Source organism: Pseudoliparis swirei, chromosome 12 (genome assembly GCF_029220125.1).
Source record: "Pseudoliparis swirei isolate HS2019 ecotype Mariana Trench chromosome 12, NWPU_hadal_v1, whole genome shotgun sequence".
Classification (NCBI taxonomy): domain Eukaryota; kingdom Metazoa; phylum Chordata; class Actinopteri; order Perciformes; family Liparidae; genus Pseudoliparis; species Pseudoliparis swirei.
Window position 1 is genome coordinate 12,803,552 of NC_079399.1, and position 20,544 is coordinate 12,824,095.

Below are 20,544 nucleotides of genomic sequence, written 5' to 3' on the forward strand. Positions count from 1 at the left end.
AATAAATGAAGAAATACGTGTGGACACATAAATAGAGAAATAAATAAATGAAGAAATACAGAAATATATTTATTTAATGATGTCCTGTTGATTTATAACTTATATTTATTCATTCCTGTATTTATTTATGCATTTATTTATACATTTAGTTATTTATTTATACACTTATTTAAGCATTTATTTATTTATACATTTATTCCTATATTTATTCATGCATTTATTTATTTATACTTAAGTCATTTTGAGTCCTCCATAGTTGCGAAGGTGGAATTGGTTCACATTTGTGTTGAAACATTAATATTACCAACTAATATTAAATGTTGTTCTCCAATTTAAGATGACAAGACGAGTGAAATCGATGCATCAGTGTGTATATCACTTGTTCACATGTATCTGATTTTTATTCACACTTTTCCAGAATTGTGCTTATGCTTCAATAAGTTCTCTGCAATAAGAAGCAATAACATATTTGTTGAAAGTAAACCAACCGATAACTTGTTTGGTTCAGACAATAGGCCTACTGCTGGAAACTATTACAGGTGCACTTTGCAGCATGACATACTGACTGATAGTAATGATCCCCAGCTAGACAATACCTTAGATTTGAGGTCTGTTATCACAGCATAAATGAGACATGAAACTACAAAAACATAATACTGACCATGGTGTAGAGGAAGTACCAGCAAACTGTTACTGACTGGAAGACGTTACACTGCAGACACTTTCAGGGCTTCTCTTCTGTTTCGTACCTCAACAGCTTTTGGTTTTCTGCTTTATCAGGAAGCCATTTCAAAATTGTGACAATAACACTCTCCAAGTAGAGTGAATCAGTTGTATATCACACACACACACACACACACATAATCAATAAAATATGTTATCCTTTTGGCTAGAAAATATATACATGTATATATTTACAATTATAAATAACTATCGCAAATAGGATAGGAACATTTCTATGTGTTTGGTCAATCACTTTGCATAAAACTGAGATGAACAATAAACAAACAGAAGAAAATCACAAAGACACACACACACATAATGAAAGGTGAGAAAGAGTCCGTCCCTGCAACACGTGGTAAAGATCACCTCTTCTATAAACGAGCAGGATGTGCAAGTGAAAATCCAAAGACGGTCAGCACTGTCCATCCACAGGAACATTCCTTTCTGTTTCACTCCTCCAACCCTGAGGCCCGCTGCAGTCGAGCCCTGTGACCTCTAGCACAGCCAAGAGGTGGGCACCCACTGGGGCTCCGTGTCCAGCTTGTCTATCAGCCTGCGCAGCTCGTGGAAAGCCTGCTCTGGATCCATGTTCACGATGGTTGCATCAAAGAAGTGGCCGAAATTTTGCTCCATTTCGCGGGCCTTCTCAATAACCTCCTTTAGGTCTTCAGGCTGTGCAGAGAAAACAAGATGTTGAAAATGAACAATATGTACGAGACATAAATATGAAATGCTTATACGGTCGCTATTTAATTTGAAGTGTTTTTATTTGAATACTTTGATATTGTGTATCGGTTTCATGTGATGCATGTTGTTTGTGTATTTAGAGTACCAGGAGTAAACAAACTTTACTATTAACGTCCTGAAAAAGATGCCGTGAGGTCCAAACTGGACAAAAAAGTTTTTAATATAAATTTTTAATTTGCTTAAGATTGGCTGAAGAACGTTTTTCTTTTCTGTGATGAATCTTAAATGCTTCATTTTGGTCAAATATCTGTTTTGCAAATGCATGATACAAACTATGAAACGTACAATGTGTGTATAACCTTTAATGAGGGAAATACAATTTAGGTGTGGGTACCTTTGGTGTTTTCCCGTCTGAGGCCAGCAGGGTGCGCAGTCGTTCCTGAGAAGGAGGAGCGATGAAGATGACAAAGGGTTTGAGGTTGGAGGACCTTAGTACCTGCAGTGACTGACAAGAGGAAGAACAGGGACGTGTGCATATATGAAATGGATGGAAGGACAAAACCATGCACTCTTATGGCATCTTCTTTATACGTCAGTATTAATGAGTTTTCATCAACCAAAAAACAATGACATTTATATTCAGAATTTGAAAAGGTTAATTATGTTTGGGCCGAGCCGCAAGGGTTGAGATCAAGACAGAGGGAAACAATGTGCGTCGTAATTAACATTACGTACCTTGGTGTGGAGGCAGAGCAAACAGATGCGTCCAGAGTTGATGACATGTCGGACTGAGTCCGAGCCGGTGCCGTACAAGTTCTTCTCATATTCCCCCGACTCAATGAATTTTCCTGCCGCTAAGTCGGTTTCAAAGACGAGCCGACTCACAAAATGGTACTCGCGCCCATTCCGCTCGTGTATCCTTGAGTTTCTGGTTGTGTCTGAATAGATTATTTTGGATTTGATTAGAATGTTACAGGTGATGAAAGGTAATAATGTCAAATCAACAACACTTGTGTTATTCCTCATCTGAAATCATGGATTGTTGATGAACATGAGACATCCTGCATGCTTTGACGAGGCGTGAACTCACGTGGAACGGCAACAGCAAACTTTTCCGGTTCGATGGACAGAAGCCTTCGACGCAGCTCGTCGTGACCGCCGTTTGTAGGACCAATCAGACCGATGGGGCGTTTGCGATTGGCAGGCTGGTGATAAAGTGACATCTCCTCATAGGTCAGGATGTCATCGTAGTCTGAAGAGACAGTTGGGAGAGAGAATGAAACCCCATTGACTAACACACATAGTTCTCCTTAGCTCTTGGGATGCTGTTCTGTAACCAACTGGGACATTTGACCTCTCTTTGGAGGCAGGTAAGAGTCATAACACCAAACTATTATATTATCATATGTTATGTGGTTTTATGTTAATGTCCTGCCTCATGTTCAACCTTCTAGTACAGGCCTATTCAACTAGCGGCCCGCGGGCCGGATACGGCCCGTTTGAGTTTAACTATGGCCCGCAAGACTGCCTGCAAATCAGTATAGCTTGGTAAGAAAAAATAAAACTGACGGACACGCCTCTTTTATACATTGAGACATCTAACCCAGAGCCATTGAGTTTCACTGTTGCCTCAACCAAACCTGTATGGTTACATCTTTATGTTACGCACCCGTGTTGGTTACCGTTGTTACCCCCCAACTGGTTTTCAAACCTACTGGTTTCCCTGCGCGTGCGTTGTGTTCTCTTCACATCTGCAGCGGGGCTCTGTCTCACGCACCAGATTCGTCACACATTCACAAACATATTGCTGGAGATCTTCAAGCCACCGTTCATATCCATTTGGGCGATTACGATTGTATAAGTGAGCAGTGCATCACAGCCACGGAGGAAGAAATACATTTTCGAAAAAATAAAAATAAAAAGATCACCCTACCTGGTTTCGATCCCTTTCACGCAAATGGAGCCTGCACTGAAAGACGCGCAGTCTGTGCGCTGCGCCACCAGATATTAGTTTCATCCCAAGTCATTTAACTATTGGTGGCTGTAGCTCAGTGGGGTAAGAGGGCCGTCCCTCAACCGCAAGGTTGTGGGTTCGATCCCCGCTCTCCCCATTAGTTGCAAGTCGAAGTGTCCTTGAGCAAGGCACTGAACCCCCAGTTGCTTCCCGGGCGCATCACTGCAGCCCACTGCTCCTTAATAACTAAGGATGGGTTAAATGCAGAGAACTAATTTCCCCTTGGGGATTAGTAAAAGTGTATATTATTATATTGATCCATTAAGTCACATTTCTTATGTTTTCATGGGAACAGTTTGGTTGAAGGGACCTGAAACAACTGGTTACCTTGAGCGGATATTTACACTTTGAAACATGTTTATAGTGATGCTTGTTCGCAACACTTTTGCCACACAATACCGACGCATTTTCGTGTGTGACTGTTTACCTGTGGAAATATACATTACTGTTTTTAATTTTTAGCCATTATTTGATCAATATTCTGTGCGGCCCTCACACCCCCCGTGATTTTCTTATTCGGCCCACTTGCTACTGAAGTTGAATAGCCCTGTTCTAGTATCTATGTGTTAACCAACATCACCCCATCAAACCATATGGCACCTATTGGTGCCCCCTCTGATCCCGTCTGTGAGGACAGGACTAATCTGAGCTGTGACACACGAGTCTGGACAAGCTGCTGCGAGACAGGCGCGACATGTCAACTCCGGCTACTGTGTAGGTTAACACTGTGTGGCCACTTGGAGAGCGGCCCAGGACAGGAGGTAGTCTTTCACTTGTGGTAAATGAGAAGTGACAGGAGGAGTTTTGCGAGTTAAGGGCGCAGCTTCTCAACAGCGGTTGCTGAAGAAGAGGGACCACTTCCTCAAGCAGGCAACCCCACCTCCAAAAAAGCTTCTGAAGAAACAGAGTGAGAAAAAAGAAAGTGGATTCCTACCAATGTTTCTGCACAAGGTAGACGTGCTCTTCTTCTTCGGTCTCTTGCTTTTCTTTGCATACCAAAGCCTCCCTTGAGAAATGACAAGTCAAAAATATTTGCTTTAAAATGTTTTTTTCAGTTCACTTTGTCACCACCTCCTAGACACCACAAACTCTATTTTCATGCGAGTCAGGGTGGAAGCAAAATGTTTGCAAATTATATCTTGTATTTTCTCACCACATATTGTGTGTTTACACATTTTACGCTTACCTTGTTGCTCTTGACTGCTGTCGGTTATCGTTTTCTTCAAGGTCTCTCTCTGTTGCTGGAAGCTTTTTCCTGCAAAAGTGAAAAGCAAGGACAAGCAGCTCAGCTCTCACACTCTGTAAATATAGATACACTCATCCAGTGTATTTACAATTTCATTTTGGTTGGTTATGGACACCATCTACTGGACAGGAATGGAAAATTGCAAAAAAATACCAACAAGCTTTTCTATCCTTCGAACTGTTTTTCATAATCCACCTACTGCTTCCAGACGTGTTGAGGAAACGGCAAAAACAGGCCCCGCTTTCCATTTCCTCTACTTAACCTCCTTTCCTTTCAGTCACAACAGACATGGGTCAGAGAGTAATCGCAAATAATTCTTAGGTGTTTGTTTTAATCTGCTTGACGTTCCAGGATAGTAGTTCCAGGTTTGTTATTTCTCACAGTAAAGGTTGTAAAATATACAGCTGTATGCATTGTAAGTATTTGACAGCCCAGCTCATTTGCATATAAGGACACATAAATGTCAAGCATTAATAAATGAAGAAATATGTGTGGACACATACGTAGAGACATAAATAAATGAAGAAATACAGAAATAGCTTTATTTAATGATGGCTTTTTAGGTATAACTTATATGTATCTATCCCTGTATATAATTCTTTATTTATACATTTATTTCAGCATTCATTAATTTATTCTTGTATTTCTTTATTTATGCATTTATTTATGCATTTATTCCTGTATTTCTACATTTATTTCAGAATTTATGTATCATTCTATTCCTGTATTTATTCATGCATTTATTAATTTATACTTAATAGTCCCCCATAGTAGTAGTAGTGTAGTGATTAAAGAAAACATATTAAGATATAAACAAACAACTTACCATACAAGCAGATTACTTTTTGTATTGTTTGCAATTTGTCCTTGCAGTTGTTATTTGCCCTTGTAAAGCAATAAACTAAATGTGTATACATCTAAACATGCTGGATATTGGTATTCAGCTCTGGTCTGACCCCTACCTGGAATGAGTCCAGCCAGAGGCTGGTTGTCCTCGTCTCCATCCCTGTAGGCCTGCCACCAGTTGGTGTCATCCTGGCTGATGACATGGAGGATGTCTCCTCTCTGGAAGGACAGGCCCAACTCCCGGCACGGCACAAAGGGGTCATCGGAGGGGTCGTAGTCAAAGTAAGCTCGTACGTGCATCTGAGGAAGTGGTTTACAGCATCAAGGTTGGTGTTGCATGCAAACAAGACATTCTCACACACACACTCAAGTCATTAGAGACTTACCACGGTCTGTCTGCGTGGGGCAGGTTTAATCTGAGAGCTCGGAATGAGGAGGAAGGTCAGAGTGCCTTGCATTTGTTGCTGATGGAAAAGATGAGAAGCAATAAACATGACAGGGATCACATTTCCACCATACCATATATTTTACTCCATATGTATTGCCTCAAAATCAAAGGACAGTTTTACTGCTTTGCATTTTATTCAGAAATAAATGCATAAAGTGTTTGTGTCTAAATTATATATTAGAAAATACATACTAAGAGTGAAGCCCACAAACACCATCAACAACAACCACCACCTAATCTACATGTTTGTCTAACTAACTGACATTAATCTAGAGATGCTTTGTGGGTGAAACCTAACGTCAGACTCTGGTCCTCACCAGTAAGTCGTGGACTTCATTGACATGTTTTCCACGAATAGATATCCCGTTGATCTCCAGGATCTCGTCTCCCTCACTGAGAAGGCCGCTCTTCTCCGCTGCTCCACCTTTCACCACACGACTCACCAGCACACTGTCCATGTCATTACGTACCGTTGCACCCTGAGGACCACACACAGGCACACCCATTCATTACATCATATTCTCTAGAATAACAGTGAACAGAAAAAGCAGAAGGAGGGGCAACAGTTTGAATACAAATAAATATGTAACATACAGTGAACCGCATTCCTCCCTCTGGAGCTCATATTGACAGCATTTGGCTGCCCTGTTGGTTTCTGGGTAAACTGACAAACTCAGATGATAAAGGAGAGTGTGGAGCATGATGAAGGGTAGAGGCTTTTTTATTGGACACAACAACTCAACAATAAATAACACAGCTACATTCAACCATATATGTCTTTGTTCATCTTTCACCCTATTCACCCTCAAATTAAATTCCGCTTGGATACTTTTAAAATTCTGATTGTACTGTAGTTACAAAAGTACCACAATCAGGTTTTTGTGTAACAACTATCCTTATTGCGTCTGTGAAAAATATACAAAGTCAACATACTGTATGTGCACAGCAGTAACAGAGGGTGGTGTTAGACGGCGTCTCACCAGTGGAGTGTCGCGGGCCTTCTCCAGCCGCACCAGTTTAACCGACTCTCCGATGTACTGAGTCGAATCGTCTTCTGCCACTTCCTGCCCCGCCACACTGCCATGAGCCTGCATCAGTGCCTGCCACATTAAACAAACACACATAGACCAACAGTACGGACAGACAAAAGTTTTACAGACACAGAACAGACAGAAACACAGACGGAAAAGTAAAGAAGGAGGCAGCGTGAGTTAGAGAGAACGAATGCACGAATGGCTTCTGATTGTGTGTCTGTATAGATGTCGTCCTCTATAGCAACGATGGTTGCTATGGAAATAAAGTGATCATCAATCATGTAGCATGGTTTACAACATGACAAGCGTTTATTGAGTGGTTTGAAAGCAGATACCACGGATATTCTAAAACGTTTTCCTTAAAAATGCACCTGCTACCAGAAGCCTACCTATAACCCATCCTTTCTTTAACAAGACCAGAAACAATACAGAGATGGCGCCTTCGCTTCATTTAAAGTGACAAGCGCTCTGAGCCTCACAATTAATAACCGTCGGTCCAAATTAGTTTCTCTATCCTGCAGCAGAGGGGACCGAGGAGAGCAGAGGCCGGGCTAAGCTTTGGCATACACACAATCCGTCTTACTCTCCACCTCCATTTAACAGTCAGGATCCAACACCATCAATCATCAAACACCGTTGGCTTACCCGCTGGCGAAGAAACTGTGTTCTGCACTCTTAGAAACACAGGTGCTAACGAGAACCAGATCGGGTTCTTTGGCTTATCCCAATAGAAAAACCATTTTTGGTTCCTGATAGAAGATTTTCTTCAGGTTCCATCTGGAAGCCTTTAAGTCGGTTCCACCTGGAACCCAACATAAAGATTTACAACTCGACATCTTGACAAGGTTCAACCAAAACCACCGATGAGAGGTTCGACTGAGAATCCTTCGGTGGGTCAATAGTTTCACCCTGAACCCTCTCTGGAGTTTTTCAAGGGTCTAGCTAGAACCCACCTAGAGAGTTCTAAGGCTCCTAAAGGGCCGGGGCTGACGCGGTGCAGCGCAGCAAACATTAATCAGGATGCACAATCACAGTTTTGGGTTGTTTAGGCTGGGAGTATTAATGCTCTGTGTTTTTTAACATCATTGCTCTTATTTTAGTGTTGGATTTAAAAAGACACCCCTTGAAAAACCCTTCACTCCAAAAAGGGTTCTCGGTAGAACATCAGCTTTTAAGTAAGCACCCTTATTTCTAAAGGATGAAAACAATGAACTGGAGCCTATACTTCTTACACATGTACCTGTTCATCAGTTTTGGGTATGAGGCGGTTTACCTGTACATACCACAGGGTGACTCGTGTGAGCCTCTGCTCCCTGCAGAGAACAACATAACCTGTTCCACATCACATCACATTGCCCCCGCTGGCTACATGGATCCAGCTCAGTGGAGGGCTTAACAGAGCAATGAGAGAAATTGGTAGTTCAAAGTCAGGTCAAAAAATCGGACCATTGGCGTCCCCCCGTCAGAATCCACAAACATAAAAACACGGCAGCATCATCGACCTGAGGTCTTTCTCCCTTACTGCCTCTCCGATGGATGATAATGTCCGATAATGTGGGGACATTTTTTCTACAGAAGCTTAAACTGACTAATGTAGAGCATCGGCAGTTCAAGCAACTTCAAAACGATGCAATTTTGAACTTCAGTTTGATTCTTCTCGTCTTTAAATTTGACTGGAGAACGCACAGGAAACCAAAGTGTGTGAGGCTTTTATGCGACTCCTTCCAGTCGCCTGCTCGTACCCATCGGGGCTTATGGTGTTTGAGGGACCTCAAAATGTCGCAGGAAGTCAGCTGTGCCAGCAGCGGCCGAGGCAACGCCATCCTTATGAACCGGGAGACAGACAAATTGGATCTGGATAAACTGTCATTATGCTGGATGTCTAAACAAGTGGAGGAAGTGACATCACCTCTATAAGCAGAGGGCCTCCCACAACATCGTAATAAGCTTGCTGATAACTAAATATATAAGTTATTGGACCACCTTTGAATAGTCAACTTTTTTAATTCATGTTATGTTTTTTTTAAATTGTTGAGCTATATGTTTTAATAATTATCATATAATAACTTCATTTGAACTAGTTACATCTTGTAACTGTCTTGCAACATTACTGTATGTAAGAAAAGCATCCACCGTGCCAATTATTCCATAATTCATTATTTGAGCCGACTGCAATCATGTTTCATAATTGTTGGATTCCACAACCAAGGGAATTTAAAGCCAATGTTATAAAAGTGGCAACACATAGAAAGTGAATTCAATGTAGGGTTTTGTAATCTTGAGAAACTAGCAAGAGGATGCTAGATTTAAAACCAACTCTTTTCCAATACATGTCGTAGAAATGTAGTTGTCGCTTGCATCCAGCTCTTCTAATGAGATCATTCACAAACAGATCTGTGAAGTAGAGCGAGAGGTGAATTATAGAAAACTATCTGAAGATCAATTGGCCATCCTTTGCCAACGATCCCATTGAAATGAACGATATGGATTTAGGTTGCAAAGCCAAATGCAACAGCACCGCTGTGTGGCATACAATTATCAGAAAAGACAATCAAATGATCATCAGATATTTGAATGACAATTGAACCTCAACTAACATTTCATGATTTAGACCTTTGTATCCACAAAAGTTAAGTTTAAAGGGTTAATTGATGAATATGAAACGACTCATTGCAGAGAAATTGCCCCAAAGCTACACACACACACACACACACACACACACACACACACACACACACACACACACACACACACACACACACACACACACACACACACACACACACACACACACACACACACACACACACACACACACACACACACACACACGCACACACACACACACACACACACACACAACATTTAAAAGAAATTGGCATTCCTTCTGCTGCAGAGAACGCACCAATCAAGCTTTTTCATTACCAGGAGAGCCGGCCTACGTTACAAACTCATTTACATAACGGCCTTCCTCGAGTCACCCGCGAGATCAATGTGTGGGAGAAAACATAGACTAGTTGACCTTAAAAAAATAACAAGATTCAAAATCATTTGTCATAAAAGATTTCATCTCTAAAGCAGACATCCGCCCGAACACAGTATCTGTCATTGATCTGCTTTTTATCTCAGTGTGTATAATGACGCGAGGTCTGTCCTCCATTTGCCTTTTAACCGGTTAGCAAGTAAATGCCATTATTTTCCTTTCCTTTCTGACATCACGGTTGAAGTAGCAAGAGAAACAATTACCCTATTGGACTAAGTACAGTATTACAATAACTATATTTCCAGTCTTCAAATGATCTGGCTATTAACACAATAAATGAGTTGGTCTATACAGGGTTCTTACATATTTTGACCAATGGATCTCCATAACTTTTCCATGACCGTATGAACACTATCATTGTGTATGAATACGTCACGACTGAGAAGCTGACCTGGAGGTGAGGATTGGTGAGCAGAGCCGTGAGCTCCAACCCCTCCTTATGTTGGCTGGACAGCAGAATCTTCTGGACCTGACCGGAAACACAGGCACAGAACTTCAGTGAGGAGAAAGACACAAAGAGAGATCGACAGGGTGAACAAGTAACGTCAAGAACAAAATAAAAGAGTTGCGTACCATTTTAGACCTCTCAACTGTTATTTTTTAAATGTAAATTTTAAATCCCTTTTCACTAAACTGTGTGATTTGAGTCTAAAGCTGCCAGTTCTAGTGTACGACACCTTCTGTCACTTGCCGGAACCGACAACCGGACATTCCCAATCAACACACACACGCTGCCTGTCCAGCTGTGAGGAGGCGAGAGAGAAAGCCAGGGCCTTGAACTTCTCTCCCAAGCTCTCCTTTTCCATGCGCATCCCCGTAATTATCGATGACCGTGACGTCCTCTTTTCCTACGATGGCCGTCTTACAGCCGTCGGTGAGTGTGGCCATTTGGAACAGCTGCAAACGCTTTTCACTTCCGACATGGTGAGACAAGACGTTGTGCAAACTAATTATTCTCTCGCGTTACCTGGCCCTAAGGCTTAGGGCCAGGTAACATACAGAAACCTCATGAGTGCATCGTTTTCTAATCGCATAACAGTTGGCAGGAACTGTATCTTCACATTGTGGTGTACTTGTGACTGTGTTTAGCATCTCGCTGATGCTTACATCCAACATTATTGTTTGTTTTGTATTAGATTGAGAAGATCAGATTTCATAAGTGCGAGGCCCATGACAGCCCAACACCAATACCGACTGTAAAAATACGAAAGAATAACTTCCTTTTTTTCTTCTATGGCTATTCAGACTTTCTACTAATTTGTTCCCCGTTCTTTCCTCACGGCTCTATTTTAACCATTTGATTCTTGTGTTGTCATGTTGTGGCATGTTGCTATTGTTTGTGGCTTTGCTAGTGTTGTGTATTTTGCATTACAGCTATTAAAGGTAGCCATAAATGTAGATATGGGCCCAGAGGCTCGCAAGGTTTCTGTGGTGAGGAGCCTTCGTGTAGAATGAGAGCATGTGGGGTGGGGGCTATAAGCCCGCTCTAAACCATTGCCAGCCTGTAGATTCGAACATGAACGCCTCTTTTCTTTGTCGATATAACCCGTATCAAAGTGCTAGATCATTGGACTTTCTCAATTCGGATCCTGAAAGTCTCCAGTCGTTCTATAGGCGTCTGTTTTGACCTGTATCTTGTAGAATAAACTTTGTATTCTTATCAAGTGCTGAGTCGCTCGAAACTTCTTCTCCATCATCATCATCATCTCATCACTATTTGCTGATCAACAAGAAGAGACAACAAACTTGATGTCCGAACAGGGACATGAAATATACAACACTAGGTATTGCATCATAGGAGGAGGCATGTTGGTGTTCTGATACTCCGTCTATGGCCTCTTCCTCTTCATCGCCTGTTTGGAGCCGAGTTCATCCATTACGCTGAACGAACCCTCACTAACAAGGTGACGCACTCTCCCCCCGGCAGCGCTGCCGTAAGCTGCTGGAGTTTCTTTTTCTAGCCGCCCAGATCCTGCCCTCCTGCCTGCGCTGCACCGCCCAGCCAGCACCATGGGCTGCTGGGAGATTAGTTTACTCAACAGCCAATCTGAGTGTCACACGGCACAGCCACTTAGTTTAGACACACTGCAGCTCAAACTATTACGTGTTGTTAAGCACTTCGGGAGCTGTGCCTGGTGGGTGAGTGCACACACTGATTTACTGTCCGCAGGAAGACAACGTGCTGTGTGTGTGAGAAGAGAAACAGATCATGTAACCCAGCCCCTCTCTCCTCAAACCACTCCCGTCAAGCCTGCAATACTCATTATGTAGCCAGACTGCTCGGTGTACTTTAAATGAACTCTGGCAGCCTGTTTCCTCTCAACAAGGTTGACTCCTACGTCTCTCGCCATCAGCTGAAAGTCCCACTGCAGCAGTCTGAGTTGACACACGTTACACCAATCAAAAGTTGACGTTAATCCTAATGGAGTGCCGTTTGTGTGAGTGTAGCCTGTCATTGTTGAACAGAGCTTCTAACTAATTCAGAGAAAACCAGATCACGATGTCTGTCGGCGACCGAGCGCCGTGTGGCCGGCTGCATCTGAGCAGGCGGCGCACAGCGGCTCCACAAGTCAATTACTGCCGCTTTGCTTCAGTGGGAACAACCGGCGTGTGTGTTGGCAAGCGTGGCACATCCCCACCTCCTCCAACCTGAAGACTGAGATGGTGCCTTGCTTTCTGTCACTCTCTATATGGGGGCTCCGGAGTCAGCACTGTCTTAGGAAACAGCAATTGGTGAACAGGGGAATCAAATAAAATATACTGTGAACCGTCTTTCATTCGGGACGCGGTCTGCGCTGCACTCCTTGCGGGCTCAGCGCACATTAAGACGCTCTGTGCCCTCACTTTGCTCAACAAGCTGCCAAGGAGACGCGCAAGCCTTTGGAAATAATAGCTTTTTGGGCACAGTGGTATAGTTGTTGCGTTCTGTGTGAAAGGCCTTTGATGTTTTATGCAGTTTATTTTCCCAACCGGTGGAATACCAAACCGTGCATTTACACGTTAGTTCAAGGCTTCATCCCTTTCCATCTTCCTGTCATCTCACTCTCTTTTTGCCCTAATATACATTTTTCTTTCTTCTGCCTCTCTCCAATTCCCAGCACACAGCGCACACTAAATGTTCACGCTTGGCCGGGATCCAACAAATGTCTCATTTTTGTTTTCACTCACCTTGTTAACCATAAGACAATTTACATTTCAGAATTATTCAGACTGCCATGGCTGTCTTTTGGGCAGCTTTGTTGAATTAATCATCACCCTAAGCAAAAGCTTCATTCTCATGCTTCATTAAGTTTGTTCAGATACGTCACCCACAGAGGTACGAGAAATAGTCTTAATGCGGTCCAAAATGCAATCAAAAAGGCGTTTATACCTGCACTCAAAGAAATGACTCATTGGATGAACTCAATTAAATTGTTGGCAGGTTTTCCATCCAATAATTATATGCAACTCCAACTCAAATTTAGCACATCAGTGCAATAAAATGTAATTAAGTTAGTCCAACTCATTTGTATCAAATACATCTCAAATAAAATAACGATATTCATTAAATTAAATTAATTTGTGTTTGTCCAACTCAAAATATAAACTAACTAACTAAAAAAATATGCAAACTCCAAACAGAAGGAACACCCCGACTGGGAATTGAACCCACGGCCCTCTGGCTGTGAGGCGGCAGTGCTAGCCACTACACCACCCTACAGTCCTGAAAATATCTTCACCTCATGCAAACAACTGATTTTCAGAAAGCGCATGCGCAAAGGGTAGTCCTCAATGAAACACATTTATTTTGAGTTGATATGCACATCATCTAACCTAAATAAATCTAATAAATGAAAGTATTCATACATTTTGTGTTACACCCATTAAATATAAATATCTATTTTTGTAATTGATTTATTTAAATGTATCAAACAATATTTAAATGTGTCACCTCTAAGAAGGGCTTGAATCGTTTTTTTGAGTGTGTAAGCACAAACTGCCACCTCTTACTCCTCCACTACCGCGAGTCGCATGAGCTACAGAATACATTTTGTGGCATGCTTAAAAAGTTATTCTTTCCTCTGGGTGCAAGTTAGTACATTTTCCCCAATTCAGTTTCCCCTGGAGCTGTTGCCACTAAAACCACCTACATTCACACACTTTAAGATGCAGCAGTATAAATGACGTGAACATGAACCGATAGCAAGGCTACTCTTGAGCTTTCCAGCACTTTTAATACTGCGGTGAAGTCAAAGTGCTTCCACAACATGTTTGTTTTCAGTGGTTTCAAAATGACCGTGACGGGTACCTCCTGGCAGAGATCTTCTGCCTGTCCGGTGAGGGCTGAGGTGGGAATGACTCGGGATACAGCCATGTAGATGGAGTAGGCATTCTTGAAGTCCTCCTTGGTAAGGAGCTGCATTATCAGCTCCACATCCTGCTGGCTCTGCGCATCAGGCAGGCAGCGGTGCGCCCACTTCAGAGTCTGCAACAACTCCGCCACTTCTGAGCGAGAGGCAGAGAGACAACGAGGGAACAGTATAGAGGCGACACAGAGAAACACAAGGCATGTCTTCCATCTTCTAATTCAACAACAGTCAAAATGCTAAGAGCTATACATGTGCTTTTGAAAATTAGGTTGTTGAAGTTGTCTGTTATTGCTAAGAGAAAGGAGCTTCTTATACATAACACTGTGAGGCGCACACATATTTAGTCTTTTGAGACTGGACATAGGCTGTTGAGTGAGACATATTCTACCTCTCTGCTTTCTGAGGTGTATAGGGCATTGCCTGCCTGTCCACACCAACAGGTGGGTCAAACATGGAAGGCAAAACTGTGCATTCAAGACATCCTTCTCTTTACAAGAAAAGAGGAAAATAATGTGTGTGTATCTGCCTTTTGATTCATAGACGCTCAAAAAGGTAACGGGTCCTTCCTCGGCTCACGCCACACCCTTCCACCGTTTCATGAAAATGGTTTAATGTTTTTTTTCTTCATCAAAACTAAACTGAAAACGTAAGTGAATTCAACTATTTATGACTATAATAATGAACCAACCATCTTTTTTCATTTATTTTGAGTACACAATCAATCAATCTATGTAGACACATTGATGAGTTGTGTACACAAAATAATACAAATATATTTTTCAGACACATTTGAGAAATGTTATTTTCCCATGGCAACAAGACCAAGTCCCTAAACAGTGGAAATGGTGGACAGCCCCTAAAACACATCACACTCCTCCACTACGGCCCTCTGTTCTGTGCCCTCAATTGTCATTGTTCTACTACTTTTGTTTTCTTTTACTCCCTATAGTTCTCTGAGGTGTCCTCTCCCCTCCTTTGTGGCCTTATTTCCTCCTTCGACCCTCTTGGAACACAGTGACGACCCTCTGACCCGTACCGCCCTCCTCCTCTCAACTCACCCGCGACAGGATCCTGGTGGAATGTGTCTTTGATGGCCTTCTCCTTTCCCTCAAAGGTGGGATTGTCAATGCCCACCTTGGGGTTTTGTGACAGCTTCTTGAGTCTCAGTGAAGCATTGGGGTCGATGTCATGCTTCCCCCTGGTGTCCTCCTCTCTCCTCTTCTTAAGCTCCTCCTGGTAGTGCTGGATCCTCTCCATGTGGGCGCTGCAATGTGGAGATTTGACGAGGCAACTTTCGTCCCCTGGACAGTCCACTGCCCTCTCCCTGTGGCTCGGGGCCTGACCAGAGGCCTCATGCACATAACCGTTCATATGGGACATGATCATTCCTGCTGCAGCGGCACACGGCTCTAACCACCCCAGTGTTTACTGAGCTCTGCTTGAGTCATACGAGGCACTGCTCAAAACAGAGGCCACAGCATGCCGGGGGAGGATGTCCTTTATGTTCTTTCTGTGGCCGGTCATTCTGAAAAACAAACTGAGTTAAAAATGTATTTACCTTGCTATCTTAAGCATTTGTTATTTACTTTATATAAGTGTTTACATGGTAAACAAAGGCAGATCTTTTTTTTAATAGGATACTTTTTTGTACGATTTGCTTTTTTTTTTTACGAGAGAAGGTTCAAATAAATAACTTTTGGCAGTCTCTTTTATCACATTCTTGACCATGAACAGAAGTTGAAAGGTGTCATTCAGGGTTTGAAATGAGCCCCAGACAAATGCTGGTCAAATATGTAAGTGGCAGCCAGATTTGCGTCACTCACGAGTAAAAAAACAATATTATCTATTGTGCTGCTGGTAGATTGTGGAGTCCACTAGCTAGTCTACAACCCCGTATCATTGCCTAAACAAGATGCGCACCAGTTTGTCTGTTGCTCTGACAGAGCGATTGATAGCTTAATTGATAATACTGAAGATAAAATGGAGAACTCTGGAGCTCTGGTTGCCATCACATTGTCTTTTATACTTTAGTTTAGAAGCATTGAAGGGTAAATCTGATTTTGTTTTAATTTTCTAAGTATGTACTTCATTTATTTCATGATAATTTCATAGATGGCAACCGGTAAATGGACCTGTACTTGTGTAACACTTTTCTAGTCTTCCGAGCGCTTTAACACTACATGACATCATTCACCTATTTACACCCATTCATACACTGATGGGAGGGGCTAAGGTTCCACCTGCACATCAGCAGTAACTTACTAAATTAGCACATACTAACTGAAATTTATCTGAAAATATGATTATTTTGCGAAACACTCAGTACTTTTCCTTTGTCGTGTATTTATTCCACATCAAAATACACATAACCATGTATTTATTTCATAATGATTAATTGAATTACAAGAAAACATGCGATATCGTGGTATATGTGATTATTGAGACATGAAATAAAATGACCTAGATAGTTTAAAGATGTTGGCCATATTGCTGAGCTCTAATGCATAGGGCCCAACTTGACTCCTACCTCCTCTCAACTATCACACCACTAATCTAACTCCTAACATAGAAAGCTCTCCGGCCTCAGTCACCTAAAATCCCTTCAGTTCAACATCACCCAGCCAGTTGCTTGCTTACACTTGTCCCCGACTGTCCGGTCGTCATGAGCAGCTTAATCAAAATATCCATCTGTAGCCTACACAGAAATACTGCATTTGAATGTGATGCCTAACACACAACTAGGCTACTACCTGATCTCTGCTTGTTGTGATTAAGATGGATTATAATCTATTTAAGGTTTCTTCTTATAATCTATTTAAAGATTATTTGTGTATGAATCTGGATTTGAAAATGTGGTCGTATGAATGGGAGATATTCACTTGGAGTCGATGTTAGTTCAGTTTGTGAGAAAAAAAACATAATCTATCTTCTGGAACAGAAAGACATTGCATGGGGAGCGAACGTGTTCTGTGCAGGCCAAAAATAAGGACATATAGAAAGCCCGTCTCCATGCATTTTTCACATAATGACATTAGCTTTAGTTTAAATACCATGCAGAGGCTTAGGTAGTGCTCTCTTTCTCAAAACCGGCAATGACTTGCATACATTGCAGGCTCAACACACCTGTTTGCATATTTCCTGGAACCACTATTGTGCAAAAGATAATTTAACTTCCATTAATGCCATTATTACTTAGGCTTAACAATCCGTGTGGAAGACAAAAAAACCTAAGTACCAAAAGGATAAACATGGCTTTGTCACTAAAAGCCACTTTTGTCACATCGTCATCCACACAAGCCACCTGCTACCTCATGCCAGCCCTCCCCCTCTCCTCCCTACTTCCCACAGCTAATTACATTTGGCAGGTCTATCCCCCAGCTCTTGGTCCACGCTCCTGAACCCCTCCCAAAAGCATTTAGCTACGTTCAAAGTGGCGGTGTACGGCTGACAAACAGCAGAGACTGCCAGTGGGCCATCTGTTCTTGTGGGCTTAATTAAGCCTGGGATCTCATGCTCCAGTCTAGCTCAGTGGCCACAACCACATTGGGAGGGATGCTGGGAAGGGAGAGACAGAAGGGGCTGGTGTCGACAAATTATAATGAATGGAAGTGCACACACCCACCGAGACACAAACAAACAACGCAATACGAACAATCTGGTGTCCGTAAACTACAGTATGTGGAGCAAGTTCAAAATATGACAGGGACGGCGACATATTTCTGCAAAATTAAATAAGAGCTAATCATGTCACGTGGTTAACATTAGACAGTGACATTCACGCTCATATCTGCAAGGTCACTAGCGGGAAAGGGTGAGTTGACACTGGTTGGCTAAAATTATAAAATACTTACAAAATAATACATAATTTATGATTAATGGTGCTAGAATATCCTCATATGCTGTTTATTCTGAACCCATGACCTCAATTGCATGGCTGCCCCTTTTATAGGGAATACGTTTTTAATTCAAAGACAGGGTCCAAGGACAGAGGGCGTTGTATGTTGAACAGCTTGTAAAGCCTTCTGAGGCAAATGTTGATATTCCTCTGATAACAGAGCTGCAACTTGACTTGCACGCTAAACAATGCATGTTGAAAACAACTCCGGTATGTATTTGCTAGGGCTCAATGAGATATGATTAAAAGGCCTGGATTATGCTGTTGATTATGACAGGGGTATCTCCTACGATGGCATAATTAATATAAGCATTGTTGTCAAGACTTTTCACAAACACATCTCACACAAATGTTGTGATACACCTCAATGCGGTGACTCTATTCATTTCTCAATTGATGTCCTATAATGCAATTTCCTTCAAAGTAAGATTTAATTAGATTGTTTCAGTGGGAGTTTTGTTTTCACAGTCTGTTCAACACGAAAACATACATAGCAAGTTAGAGACAAAGACAGAACAAATAAACTTCCTCCTGTTTGTGTCATAACAGCATTACCGGAGGAGTCTCTTTATTTCTTACCAAAAGTCAAGATCGGTAGGTCAAAAATCCCCCCGTTAAGTTATATTACTTGACATAGAAGTGACGTTAATAAGGTAGTTACAGAAGTCATTTGCTCAGCGACTTGACTTCATTATCATAAAGGGTTTATCATTAGTAACGTAAATGATAGGTAGTTAACGTAAAGTAAGCTTCGATAGGTTTATCCTCCGCCACCAGATCTCTCCTGTGATCAGTTAGATTTATAGCGTTACATGTTGAGGGTGAAAATAGAAAAACAGTCTCGTGCGTCAAGTCATCTTATTTTTACAAAGTAGCGTTAGCTGCCTCGGCTTGAGGTCACTTTAACTTAAGGCAACGTGAGACGTGTTCCACGGAGTCTCAGGGGAATTACAGTCTTTTCCTATTGTGTAGAAATATATATCCGTCTCGTGCAACTTTCCAAAAGAGCCGTGCTGGAGCACATTCACCCACAGCGGCAGCGACACACATGTAGAAACACGCTGCGGTTCGTTCCCGGGTGAATTGTTAAACTTGTTAAACAGAAACCCATTTTAGCTTAGCTAACTGCGTAGCTTCACGGAACCGGTGGGCTAGCTGTCCCGTAACAGACTGCGTCTACTCACCACTTTAAATATACAATGCCGAATGGGCTTCAGGACGAAGTGGTTATTTCTTCATCCTCCAACCCTCTGGTTATGTGAGTTTTATTGACACAGGAAAAGCACCAGGTCTCCCCCGGTCTCCACGGGCTCGCGTTCAGCCGCTGTAGTAACTTTCGTCCAGGCCAAGTCGGGACCCCACGCTCGGGACACTTGTGGCCATTGCTGAGCCTGGTGTTTTGAGTCGTCTCCTTGGCAACACAGCGGCTCCACAGCCCCCCCCCCCCTCCCCTCCTGTCAGACACGTGACCACATCTCCCACATTGGAATCAAGAGGCTTTAAAGATGATGAATACATAATTACAATCAATACCAAAAATATAACAACTGTACCCACTTAAGTAGAACTACCTAGTGGCATCAATATAAAGTACAAAGTAGCATTACTAGTACACATTATTCACATTTCAGAATATAATGTATTATTGGAGTAGAGTTATTGGTGCATTAATGTGAAAGAATTACTTTAATGTTGCAACTGGTGGAGGTAGTGGTTGTTTTATTCATTTTATATAATTACTTTATGTACTTTATATTCAGGTAGTTTAATCTAAAATAATTCAGAAAATGTATATATATTGTATTCTTCATCTTCTTCTTAAAATTATGTATTTATAGTCTTCCTCATGAAGGAATTAAACCGATCAAAAGAAATATAATTAAGTTTATAGTAGTGTTACATTAGAAGTTGTTCAGATATTTTGTTCATGTCATTTATATAGTTGTAATGTTTAATTGTAATTATCAGAGAACTATAAAAGACCTTCATCGTGACTGTAAATAAATACTTGTGTGTAAGAAGCATTTCAAATATAGCATTAGCACATGTATTTATTCAAGGGCTGTCAGCGTTAACCCGTTAATCTATGCGATTAATTTGGCCGCGATTAACGCACTAAAATGCAATTTACGCAACTTTGTTTACTTCCGGTGTGCGTTGAAGTTTTTTCACTCCCCTGAGTGTCAAACAGCGGCAGAGCAGTTTGACACTGTTTCCGTTTTTAAAACAATTATTTATCCGCGAAAATACGGAGCAGAA

General features: G+C 41.8%; 1 protein-coding gene across 3 annotated transcripts; it reads right to left on the minus strand.

The window, feature by feature from the left end:
- Nucleotides 1-375: 375 nt before the first annotated feature.
- Nucleotides 376-19,644, minus strand: pals1b (protein associated with LIN7 1, MAGUK p55 family member b). 3 transcript variants are annotated; one of them, XM_056428471.1, is made up of 14 exons: nucleotides 19,470-19,644; nucleotides 15,449-15,915; nucleotides 14,330-14,526; nucleotides 10,433-10,510; nucleotides 6,945-7,052; nucleotides 6,282-6,443; nucleotides 5,903-5,980; nucleotides 5,633-5,816; nucleotides 4,611-4,679; nucleotides 4,359-4,430; nucleotides 2,501-2,662; nucleotides 2,146-2,348; nucleotides 1,805-1,915; nucleotides 376-1,395 (listed from the first exon to the last, which is right to left on the minus strand). In XM_056428471.1, exons 2-14 carry the CDS (start codon nucleotides 15,774-15,776, stop codon nucleotides 1,219-1,221), a joined length of 1,929 nt encoding a protein of 642 aa, XP_056284446.1. In that variant the 5' UTR covers nucleotides 15,777-15,915; nucleotides 19,470-19,644; the 3' UTR covers nucleotides 376-1,218. The 3 variants fall into 3 exon arrangements, with proteins under 3 accessions (XP_056284446.1, XP_056284444.1, XP_056284445.1); XM_056428469.1 differs by having other exon boundaries at nucleotides 6,945-7,064; XM_056428470.1 differs by having other exon boundaries at nucleotides 6,945-7,064; nucleotides 15,449-15,927.
- Between the last annotated feature and the right edge of the window lie 900 nt (nucleotides 19,645-20,544).